General features: G+C 38.0%; 1 protein-coding gene across 2 annotated transcripts in view; it reads right to left on the bottom strand.

The window, feature by feature from the left end:
• LOC107868013 (probable amino-acid acetyltransferase NAGS1, chloroplastic) overlaps positions 1–12,358 on the bottom strand; it is a 45,352-nt gene that overhangs the window by 22,147 nt on the left and 10,847 nt on the right. For both annotated transcript variants that reach the window (XR_007054888.1, XM_016714550.2), the window contains exon 2: positions 542–629. Coding sequence is in view for 1 of the 2 variants with exons in the window: in XM_016714550.2 (XP_016570036.1) it covers positions 542–629 (88 nt within the window). In the remaining variant the exon portion in view is untranslated. The remainder of the gene's footprint in view (positions 1–541; positions 630–12,358) is intronic.

The following is a 12,358-nucleotide window of genomic DNA, read 5'->3' as shown; positions in this document are numbered from 1 at the left end:
ACATGCCTATTCTCCTCATTTGATAGGACGATACATGTACCAACACAGGGACACTTTCTAAAGGAAGATAACATCAAGACGAGGAAAAATCAACATTCTTAAGCAAAATAAACATTTTACTTGAGACAAAGTCATCAAGATTCCATCTGAGATAACTAAACTCTATCAATCACAAACTAGTCGACACCAGCTATGAATCAACTGAATTCACATTCAGGTCCATTTCATTCCAATACTAAGTACTCCAGAGTGTTTTTAAATCACATTAGGAGTTCTCTAAAACAAGAGGTTCTCTAAATCTCACAATACATGGACATATAAGTCTTTCACTAATACACGAAGACCCCTGTTAAATACCGACATAATGTAAGTGGAGTCTAAGTTGAAAATAATTGTCTGTCATTACGAATAATAAACTATAAGAAGAAGATGAAATAAAAATCTTCTATCAGCATCAGAAGTAGTGAAGAAAACACACGTGCGGCGACAAACTAGCAATATCAAAATGAGCAGAAAAAGAAAATAACAGCATTTCTCTTACCTCTTTCAACCAGAAACCTATCAATTTGGATATGAGTTCCGGGTACAAGAACAAACTTGATTCCCAACCCATGAAGGAGAGAGATATCCTGCACAGTTTGTGCGTAAATCAAAACGTCATGTTTTAGTGAAAGTGGGATAAATCAACAACTAATGAACTTGATATTTGCAAAAATCAATCAATCACTACTCAATCCAAACTAACTAGTCCAATTCGACTACATACAACAACATCATACCCAGGAAGTCCTACAACTAATAAGGAAAGGCATAATAGAACTGTTAGAATATTATTAGAAATAGGAATAGTATACACCAAATCCTACTTGGAAAAGGATTGTACTATAGTGTCTATAAATAGGGTCTTGATGTAATTATGTAAACACACCATTCAATAATATTTTTCTCCATTATTTCTCACATGGTATCAGAGCATTGGTGAGAAACTTCAGAAAAGAAAAAAAAAAAACCTTCAGTCACCGTCGTCAATTCCGAAGACTGATTTGTGTCGTTCTTTATTTTGTGGATAGAGTGAAAAATACAACACCACCAAGAGGCTCGGAAAGAACAGGCGACGCAAAGCCGACCTAAAACCACCAGAAAATAAGCCCCACGCGCCTGCAGGAAATCAGCAAGTTCAATCACGCGCAGGCACGTGTGCCTTCTTCGGTTGAATTTTTTGAGTGGTTCCTTTTTTGTTAGGGTCGCCGTCCTTTTCCGATTCGGCCAGTTACCTTATATTCAAATTCCGACAACTTTTTTGAAGATTTCGGCCGCCGGAGTTAGGGTTCCGGCGGCTTCAGTTGAGATTCAGTTATAGTTCTTGGTACTTTCAAGTTAAAATTCCCAACATGTCTTTTGGGTATGATGGTTTTTAGCCCCAAAACTACCGGTATCGGAAATTCAAGCCCTATGATCACTTCCGAACCATTAATGGGAAGTTCAAATTATTTAGCCTGGGCTTCCTCAGTTGAGTTGTGGTGCAAAGGTCAAGGTGTCCAAGATCATTTAACAAACAAGGCTAGTGTGGTAGATAAAAAGGGAAAGTCTAGTGCGGAAGATGCGAAAGTTAAAGAGCAATGGGATAAAGTTGATGCTCAACTATGTAGTCTCTTATGGCGATCTATTGATTCCAAGTTGATGCCTTTGTTTCGTCCATTCCAGACGTGTTATTTAGTTTGGGAAAAGGCTCGTGTTTTATACACTAATGATATATCTCGTTTTTATGATGTGATAGCTCGAATGACCAATTTGAAGAAACAGGAATCCGATATGTCTACTTACTTGGGACAAGTACAAGCAGTCATGAAAGAATTTGATACATTGATGTCCGTCACTGCGAATGTAGGAAAACAACAAGAGCACAGACAGAAGTTTTTAGTTCTTACACTTGCTGGACTTTCTACCGACCATGATGTTGTACGTGATCAGATTTTAGCTAGTCCTACGGTTCCTACAATTGATGAGTTATTCTCTCGTCTGCTTCGTCTTGCCGCGCCTCCCAGTCACAAAGTAGTTTCATCACCCAATGTTGACTCTTCTATTCTTGCATCTCAAACCACAGAAAAACGAACATATCAGCCTACGAAAAATCGGCGAAGAGGAGGTCGTTTTGGAAAATCTCGATCAAAGTGTAGTTATTGTCATAAAGTTGCACACACTCAGAATACATGGAGGTCGTTTTGGAAAATCTCGATCGAAGTGTAGTTATTGTCATAAAGTTGGACACACTCAAGATATATGTCATAGTTTGCATGGTCGACCACCCAGTTATGAGCCTGCTGCTGTAAAGGAACATAATGAGTTCCTTCGAAATCGAGCAAGTAAGCAGACATCTCCACAGCCTAATCGACCATCCAATAATGCTCATATTGCCCAAACAGAATATGATGAGTTCCTCCAGTATAGAGCAAGTAAACAGACATCTCCACAAGTACCCTCAGTTGCCCAGTCTGATGCTTCAGTTGCTGGTAATCCTTTTGCTTGTGTTTCACAGTCTAGTAAGACTCTTGGATCATGGGTTGTAGACTCAGGTGCTTCTGATCATATTTCTGGTAACGAATCACTTTTGTCTAATATTGTTTATTCACAATCTCTTCCTGCTATTACTTTAGCCAATGGGATCCGAACAAAACCAAAAGGAATTGGAAAAGCCAAACCCCTATCTTCTGTCACTCTAGACTCTGTTCTTTATGTCTCTGGTTGTCCTTTTAATCTTGCATCTGTTAAGTCGTTTGACACGTGCCCTTAATTGTAGCATAACCTTTCTTGATGACTCTTTTCTAATGCAGGACCGCAGTGCGGGACAGACGATTGGCGCAGGACATGAATCACAAGGCCTTTACCATCTTACCTCTTCAAATTCCTTCACAGCATGCTCCATTACAGGCCTTCCAGACCTAATTCACAAATGTTTGGGACATCCGAGTCTATCCAAGCTACAAAAGATGGTGCCTAGTTTGTCCACATTAGATTGTGAGTCATGTCAACTTGGGAAACACACCCGTGATATTTTCCCACGTAGTATTGAGTCGTTCCGAGTCTATTTTCTCATTAGTACATTCTGATGTTTGGGGTCCTAGTAGAGTCAGTTCACCTTTAGGTTTTCGTTATTTTGTTAGTTTCATTGATGATTTTTCAAGATGTACTTGGGTTTTCTTAATGAAAGATCGTTCTGAGATATTTTCTAGATTCAAAAATTTTTGTGCTGAAATACAGACTCAATTTGGTGTTTCTATTCGTACTTTTCGTAGTGACAATGCTTAGAATACTTATCCTCTCAGTTTCAAGAGTTTATGACTCATCAAGGAATTGTTCACCAGACATCTTGTCCATACACCCCTCAGCAAAATGGTATAGCAGAAAGAAAAAATAGGCATCTTCTTGAGACTGCTCGCACTCTTCTCATTGAATCCCATGTTCTGCTGCAATTTTGGGGCGATGCAGTTCTCACATCTTGTTATCTAATTAATAGAATGCCATCATCTTCCCTTCAGAATAAAGTTCCCCACTCTATATTGTTTCCACAGTCACATCTCTACTCTATCCCCCCTCATGCCTTTGGGAGCACATGTTTTGTCCATAACTTAGCCCCTGAAAAGATAAATTAGCCCCTCGTGCTCTCAAGTGTGTCTTCCTTGGTTCCTCTCGAGTTCAAAAAGGGTATCGTTGTTATTCACCAAATCTTCGTTGCTACTTTATGTCCGCCGATGTTACTTTTTTTTAATCCCGACCTTACTATATATCTTCTGATCATCCTGATATCTTTGAGATTTTACTCGTATCTCCAGTCTTACCTGTACCATCTTTGGTCTTACCCATATCTCTAGACTTACCCGACCCAACCTTTAAGGAATCAACAGTTACTTCTACGTCTCCTGCTACAGTGCCACCACTTCTGACTTATCATCGTCGTCCGCGTCCACCATTAGTCCCAGATGATTCATGTCATGCGTCGGACGCTGCTCCTACTGCGGACTTGCCTTCTTCTAGCCGAATCAGTTGAACTTTAAAAAGGTATGCGTTCCACTCGTAATGCTAACCCACACTATACTTTCTTTAGTTATCATCGTTTATCATCACCCCATTATGCCTTTGTATCGTCTTTGTCATCTATTTCCATACCTAAGACTATAGGTGAAGCACTTTCTCATTCGGGATGGAAGCAGGCTATGATAAATGAGATGTCTGCTTTACATGCGAGTGGTACTTGGGAGCTTGTTTCCCTTCCTGCAGGTAAATCTACTATTGGTTGCCGTTGGGTTTATTCGGTTAAAGTTGATCCAGACGATCAGGTTGATCGGCTTAAGGCTCGCCTTATTGCCAAAGGATACACGCAAATATTTGGGCTTGATTGTAGTGACACTTTTTCTCCAGTGGCTAAAATAGCATCTGTCCGTCTTTTCCTATCTATTGTTGTCGTTCGTCATTGGCTTCTTTATCAGTTGGATATTAAGAATGCTTTTCTGCATGGTGATCTTGAGGTAGAAGTCTATATGGAGCAACCACCTGGTTTTGTTGCTCAGGGAGAGTCTAGTAGCCTTGTATGTAAGTCAATTACACAGGTCACTCTATGGTCTGAAACAGTCTCCTCGAGCTTGGTTTGGAAAATTCAGCACAGTAATTCAGCAGTTTGGCATGATTCGTAGTGGAGCTGATCACTTAGTGTTTTATCGACATTCTCAACCAAATTTGTGTATTTATCTGGTGGTTTATGTTGATGATATTGTTCACCAGCAATGATGAAGATGGTATCTCCAAATTGAAGCAATATCTCTTTCAGCACTTTCAGACCAAAGACCTCGGCAGACTGAAATATTTTCTAGGTATTAAAGTTGCTCAATCCAGATCAAGTATTGTTATTTCTCAACGCAAGTATGCCTTAGACATTCTTGAGGAGACAGGAATAATGGGATGTAGACCCATTGACACTCTTATGGATCCAAATGCCAAACTTCTACCAGGACAGGGGGAGCCACTCAGTGATCCTGAAAGGTATAGGCGGTTGGTTGGAAAGTTGAATTATCTCACCGTTATAAACCTGACATATCCTTTCCTGTGAGTGTTGTAAGTCAGTTTATGACTTTCCCTTGTGATAGTCATTGGGATGCAGTTGCTCGTATTCTGCGATACATAAAGTCAGCTCCAGGTAAAGGACTACTCTTTGATGATCGAGGTCACGAGCATATCATTGGATACACAGATGCTGATTGGGCAGGATCACCCTCTGATAGACGTTCTACCTCCGGATATTGTGTTTTAGTAGGAGGTAATTTCGTGTCTTGGAAGAGTAAGAAACAGAGTGTGGTTGTTCGATCTAGTGCAGAAGCAGAATATCGAGCGATGGTTATAGCAACTTGTGAGCTAGTTTGGATCAAACAGTTGCTGAGAGAATTAAAATTTGGAGAAATCGGTAAGATGAAACTTGCATGTGATAATCAAGCAGCCCTTCATATCGCATCAAATCCAGTGTTTCATGAAAGGACTAAACACAGAGATTGATTGTCACTTTGTTAGAGAAAAGATACTCTTAGGAGATATTATTACAAAATTTGTGAAGTCAAGTGATCAACTTGCAGATATCTTCACCAAGTCCCTCACCGGTACTCGTATTCATTACATTTGTAACAAGCTAGGTATATATGATTTGTATGCACCAGCTTGAGGGGAAGCGCTGGAATATTATTAGAAATAGGAATGGTATATACCAAATCTTATTTGAAAAAAAATTATACTATAGTGTCTACAAATAGGGTCTTGATGTAATTATGTAAACACACCATTCAATAATATTTTTCTCCATTATTTCTCACAAGAACAACGACAACAAACCCAGTGTAGTCCCACAAAGTGGGGTCTGGGGAGGGTAAGATGTACGCAGTCCATACCGTACCTCCGAAGAAGTAGAGAGGTTGTTTCCGATAGACCCCGGCTCAAGATAAAGACTAATAAACAGAGGATGGATGACACAACAGAAAAAACAAGAATAAGAAATAATAGAAATGAAACCAGAGAAAAAACAAAAATACGAGAAATAAAGGCAAGATCTCTCCTGACTGCCTGCTACAACCCACACACTCACACTAGCCTTCTACCCTTATCCTCAACCTCCACACCTTGTTATCTAGGATCATATCCTCAGTAAGCTAAAGCTGCTCCATGTCAAGCCTAATCACCTCCCTCCAGTATTTTTTCGGCCTACCTCTACTCCTCTTGAAACCATCCAAAGCTAGCCTCTCACCCCTACGAACAGTGGGGCATCCGCGCCCCTCCTCATCACATGCCCAAACCATCTCAGTCTTCCTTCCCGCATCTTGTCCTCCACCCAGTGTTTTGGACGGCGAAAGGCGACAAAAGGCAACAAGGCCCTGCCTCGCCGCGCCTTTCGAATGTGCGGCGACAATTATAAAAAATTAAAATAACATATATATGATCAAAATTTCAATAACACTAATATATTAGGAAATATTTCAAGTCAGGAATTAAAAAAATATAGTATATAGATACTAAAAGTGTAGAACTTAAATGACTCAAAAAATTGAAATTGAAAGTTGTTAATGATCAAATAATTTAATTAGTATATTAATATTACCATCATGCTATGTTAATTCTACAATCTACATAAGTTATTAAAAAAAATTACATAATGTTATAAGAAAAAAAAGAAGTATATTAATATTACCACTGGTTATGTATATTAATATAATAAGTATATTAAAAAAAATTACATAATAAGTATATTAATAGTCCCACTGGTTATAACAGTAAAACTATTAATAACAGTACCAAAATAGAAGAAAAAGTTCACTGTTACAAGTTCACTGTTACAGAGTTGCCGGCCGCCGGAAAATAGAAGAAAAAGAAGATAAAAAAAGGAAGGAAAAAAACTAACAGTACCAAAAGACATATTCAGTCGCTGGATTAAGAAGAAAAAAAATAGAAATCACTGTTTACCGAAGTTTCGGAAGTCGCCAGAGTTCGTCGCCGGCCACCGGAATCAAACTTCTGAGGTGAATAGTAGCAGCCACAGTCACCAATTTGTAAATTGGTAGTGTTAAAATGTGTAAATAAACCCTAAAATTAGCTTATATACCTAAAACCCTAATTTTTTAAAACACGATTAAAAGGCGTCGCCTTTATCGCCGCCTCACCTAGCCTCGCCACGTCGCCTTTCTCGCAAAGGCGTCACCTTTTGATTTTCGCCTCGCCATTCGCCATTGGCGACGAGGCGCTCGCCTTGTACAACACTGCCTCCACCGAAGCCACTCCCATCTTCTCCCAGATAACCTTATTCCTAATTCTGTCCCCTCTAATAAGCCCACACATCCAACGTAACATTTTCATTTCCGCCACCTTCAATTTTTAGATGTGGGAGCGCTTGACCGGCCAACACTCCGCTCCATACAACATGGCTGGGCAGACTGCCACTCTATAAAATTTGTCTTTAAGCTTAAAGAGCACCTTCTTATCACACAACACTCCCGAGGCGAGCTCCACTTCATCCAACCTGCTCCAATACGTTTAGAGACATCCTCATCAATCTCACCATTCCTTTGAATCGTAAACCCAAGATACTTAAAACTATCTCTCTTACAAACATCCTGGGAGTCCAACCTCACCACCACTTCGTCCTCCTGCCTCAAGTCACTGAACTTGCATTCCAAATACTCCGTCTTGGACCTACTCAACCTGAACCCCTTAGACTCAAGGGTTTGCCTCCAAACCTCCAATTTGTCATTCACACATCCCCGCATCTCATCAATTAGCACTACATCGTCTGCAAATAACATACACCAAAGCACCCCGCTTTGAATACTCCGCATCAACACGTCCATCACCAACGCGAATAAGAACGAACTAAGAATCAATCCCTGATGCAACCCCGTCTCGATCGGAAAATGCTCTGAGTCTCCTCCCGACGTCCTCACCCGGTTCTTCCCTCCATCGTACATGTCCTTAATAGCTCTGATGTACGCCACCGGGACCCCTCTCACCTCCAACCATCTCCAAAGAACCTCTCTTGGGACTTTATCGTACACCTTTTCTAGGTCGATGAACACCAAGTGTAAATCCTTCTTCTTTTCTCTATACTGCTCCACCAATCTCCTCACCAGGTGGATTGCCTCTGTCATCGAGCGATCAGGCAACTCCAAACTGATTCTCCGAAACGGACACGACCCTCCTCAATCTCCGCTCAACCACTCTCTCCCAAATCTTCATAGTGTGACTCAACAGCTTAATACCCCTATAGTTGTTGCAACTCTGAATGTCACCCTTATTTTTATATAACGGAATCATCGTACTCCATCTCCAAGTCTCAGGCATTCTCGCAGTCTTGAAAACGTCGTTAAACAAATCCATCAACCACCTTAAACCTGCCCACCAGCATACTTCCAAATATCCACCGGAATCTCGTCAGGCCCCGTCGCCCTACCCCTCCGCATCCTATGAATAGCCTCACTGACCTCCTCAACCTTAAAACGCCTTCAGTAACTGAAATCACGGCTCTCCTCAGAGTGCTCCAGCTCCCCTAACTCAATGCCTCTGTCCCCCTGCTCGTTCAGAAAGCTATGAAAGTATTCCTGACATCTCTTCTTAATGTGAACATCCTCCACCAAAACACTACCATCCTCCCCCTTAATGCACTTCACTTGATCGAGGTCACGACCCTTCCGCTCCCTAGCCTAAGCAAGCCTATACAACTTTTTTTCCCCACCTTTCTCCTCTAACCCCGCATACAAGCTCTCGAACGCTGCTAACTTAGCAGCCGTAACTGTTAACTTAGCCTCCTTTCTTGCTACTTTGTAAACCTCCCAATTCACCCGCTTCTGCGCTTCATCTTTACTCTCAATCAACTTAACATATGACTTCTTCTTAATCTCCACTTTCTTCTTCACTTCTTCATTCCACCACCAGTCCCCCTTATGACGTCCTGCTCGACCCCTCGAAACACCCAACACTTCTCTAGCAGTCTCTGTGATGCAGCTGGCAGCCCTATCCCACATAACATCCACGTCCCCCTGCACTCCCACACCCCCGTTCCCGCTACCTTTTCCCCTATCTCCAGGCCACTAACTGGCATCAAGCCACCCCATTTAATTCTAGGTCGACCCGCCCCGGCCCTTCTCTTCTTGCCCTTCTTGATAGACAAGTCCATCACTAGTGTGGTAATCGAAATAAAATAAACAACGGATAGCAACAGATGTCAAAAGAAAATAGCTATGATAGGCAATAAACTACATGAACAAGACAAATACAATACTCTAAACTACAATCACACTTACCCCATCGAAAAGCTAGACAACGCTCAACTACCTACTAATATCTTTCTACCCTAACCCGCAATCTACATACCCTCCTATCTAATTCAATGGTATATATGTTTTGTATCCATTTCGCTTTATTCAAGCCCATTAAGAATCTTATATTTTTGGATAGTTAGAGTTCTTTTAAAATTTAAACTTCTCTAAATCATACACTTACCTGTGCAGTTACAAAACATCTCTAACAAAATATTCTTTCCGAAAAAAAAACTTGCACTTTCCACTACTAGAAAAGGAAAAAGAAAAATGAAAACATCCTGAGTACATAACTATTCTCTCTGTTTCATGTTACTTAGCACATGTTGATCTGGCATACCCCTTAAAAGTTTAGATTAGAGGTGTATTTTATTAAACTGGACTTATTAATGATGTATTAAAATGCTAAATTTAACTATTTCTCCTTCCGTTTATTTTTACTCGGTCATATTTGGACTTGATATGGTTATTTTACCACACTACTCCTATTAATAGACACTACCCAAGTCCCCTATTAATTGATGTAGTATTAATCATGAAAAATGACTTAAAAAATAAGTAATTAAACTTAAAAGGTAAAATATGAAAAATAAAGAATTGAATTGTGTTAAATGTACCAAAATACCCTTTAATCTTGTGGTTCTAAACATGTCAGGTAGAAAATTGAAATTAAAATATTACCAAAAAGAGAAAATCATTCTTTTTTAAATGGAATAAAAAGAAAAGTAGTTCATTCTTTTTTTAAACGGAGAGCGTACCTTTTAGTGAAAATCTATTTTTGGGATGGTGGACAAGTAAAATAAGCAACAACATACGGTGTGTCTGGGGACGGTAAAAGGGGGCAAGTAAAATGAATGGAGGAAATACTACTCTATACGGTAGTATAGAAAAAAAAAAAAAAAAAAAGACACTTGATTTTAGCAAATATTTATTTTTATTACAGGCGTCTAAGTAAAATGAAAAGAGGAAGTAGAAGCCAAAGTTAAAGTAGGACGTGCCATGAGAAGATGATCCAAATGAGGGCTATCAACAATTTCAGCTGAAATTAACACAACAAAAGTACTCCCTCTATGTGCAAGAAAATAAGGCCAAGCTTCTCTAAAAAAATCCAACGAATAAATCATCTTTTATAACACTGTTCAAAGCTGCAGCACTCTCAGTCTCCCCGTTAACCCCGCACTTAATTGATATTCTCTTCACAAAATTAACTCCGAATGATAACATTTTTCGTCTTCCCCGAGAAGAAAATGGTTGTATACGTTGTTTAGTAACTGGAGTACAAGAACTTGACGGTAAAATTGACATTGGGACTTGGTGGAGTCGAAGAATTTTGAAGAAAAGAATTTGCTGGATGCCGAAGTGGATGTGAACCGGTAAGAACCGGTGTGGTTCCTGGTTAATTGTTGAAAAGGTAGGTCCGGTTAGACCGGGTGTTTTGCTTAGGTAAGATATTGATTCTGTGACGCTCGGCGGAGGCTAACAACCATCATTGTTTATCTATTATTCTACTATCTACACTATATTATGCTAGATGTTGAGGCCGTGCCAGCACGGGCTCAATATATGTTATTATTTAGTTATATGTGATATAAATAAAATTTAGATAATCAAACATATTTTTAATATGCTTTAAATATTTTAAATTGTTAATTGTCATAATTTATAATACATTTTATATAATTTGTAAATAATACATGTTACTCTACTTGTTCAAATTTTTGTAGCATCAATAGTCAATTATATTTTTAGAATATTTAAGTTTTCAATTATTGAGATTTATAATATCTTTTTTTAATTTCAGTTTAAGTAGTATATATATAATTTCTAGAGTCAACCAAATATTTTATATTTTTAAAAAAATTTAAGTTGTTATGTTACATATTATATTTTTAGATATTTTAACTTGTTAATTATTGTAATTTATAATACTTTTTTATGTAATTTTCAAATAATACATGTTACTCTCCTCATCGAAAGTTTTGTAGCGTTGATATTCAATTATATTTTTAACTATTCCAATTTAAGTGGCACTGATATAATTTAAAGAATCAACCAAATATTTTATATCTTTTAAATTTTTAAATTGTTAATTATTGTGATCTATAGTATTTTTTAAGAATGTATAACAGATTTTTTTTTAGATATTTTAAGCCGTTAAATATTATAATTTATAATATATTTTAGAGAAAATATTCAATTACCCCCTGAACTATATCCAAAAAGGTTATGACACACCTGAACTTAAAGGGGGTCCGATTACCCCTAAACTAATTAAAAGTGGAATTTTCACCCCCTTAGTGCCTATGTGGCACACACGTGTGCCTACGTGGACACTTCAGTGTGTTATGCCACGTATGTGCCACATAGGCACTAAGGGGGTGAAAATTTCACTTTTAATTAGTTCAGGAGTAATAGGGCTCCCTTTAAGTTGAAGTGTGTCATAGCCTTTTTGGTATAGTTCAGGGGGATAATTGGGTATTATCTCTATATTTTATGTTATTTTAAAATAATATATATTACTCTCCTTGTTCAAAATTTTGTGACACTGATAGTCAATTATATTTTTAAAATGGTTTAACTTTTTAATTACTGTGATTTATAGTACTTTTTCTTCTACTATAAATTAAGTGATTATGAATAATTTCGAGAGTCAGCCAAATATTTTATATCTTTTAAATTTTTAAGTTGTTAATTATTGTGATTTACATGAATTTTTTTCGTATCTTTTGAAATATAGAACAAATTAAAAAAAATAAGACAAACAAATTAAAATGGATGAAAAAATGAAGGCGAGGAAAAGGACCAATGAAGTTGTGTCAGAACAGACAGATTAATCTTTGAATTTTTTAAGTTGTCAATTATTGTGATATATAGTATTTTTTACGTATTTTTTAAAAAATATATATGACATTTTTTTTTTTGATATTTTAAATTGCTAACTATTGCAATTTATAATACTTTTTATTCATATTTAAATAATATATGTTATTCTCTCTATCCAAACTTTGTTGGCATTGATA

The sequence above is a fragment of the Capsicum annuum genome, chromosome 4 (genome assembly GCF_002878395.1).
Source record: "Capsicum annuum cultivar UCD-10X-F1 chromosome 4, UCD10Xv1.1, whole genome shotgun sequence".
In the NCBI taxonomy this organism is placed as follows: Eukaryota; Viridiplantae; Streptophyta; class Magnoliopsida; order Solanales; family Solanaceae; genus Capsicum; species Capsicum annuum.
This window is presented reverse-complemented; position numbering and strand designations above follow the sequence as displayed.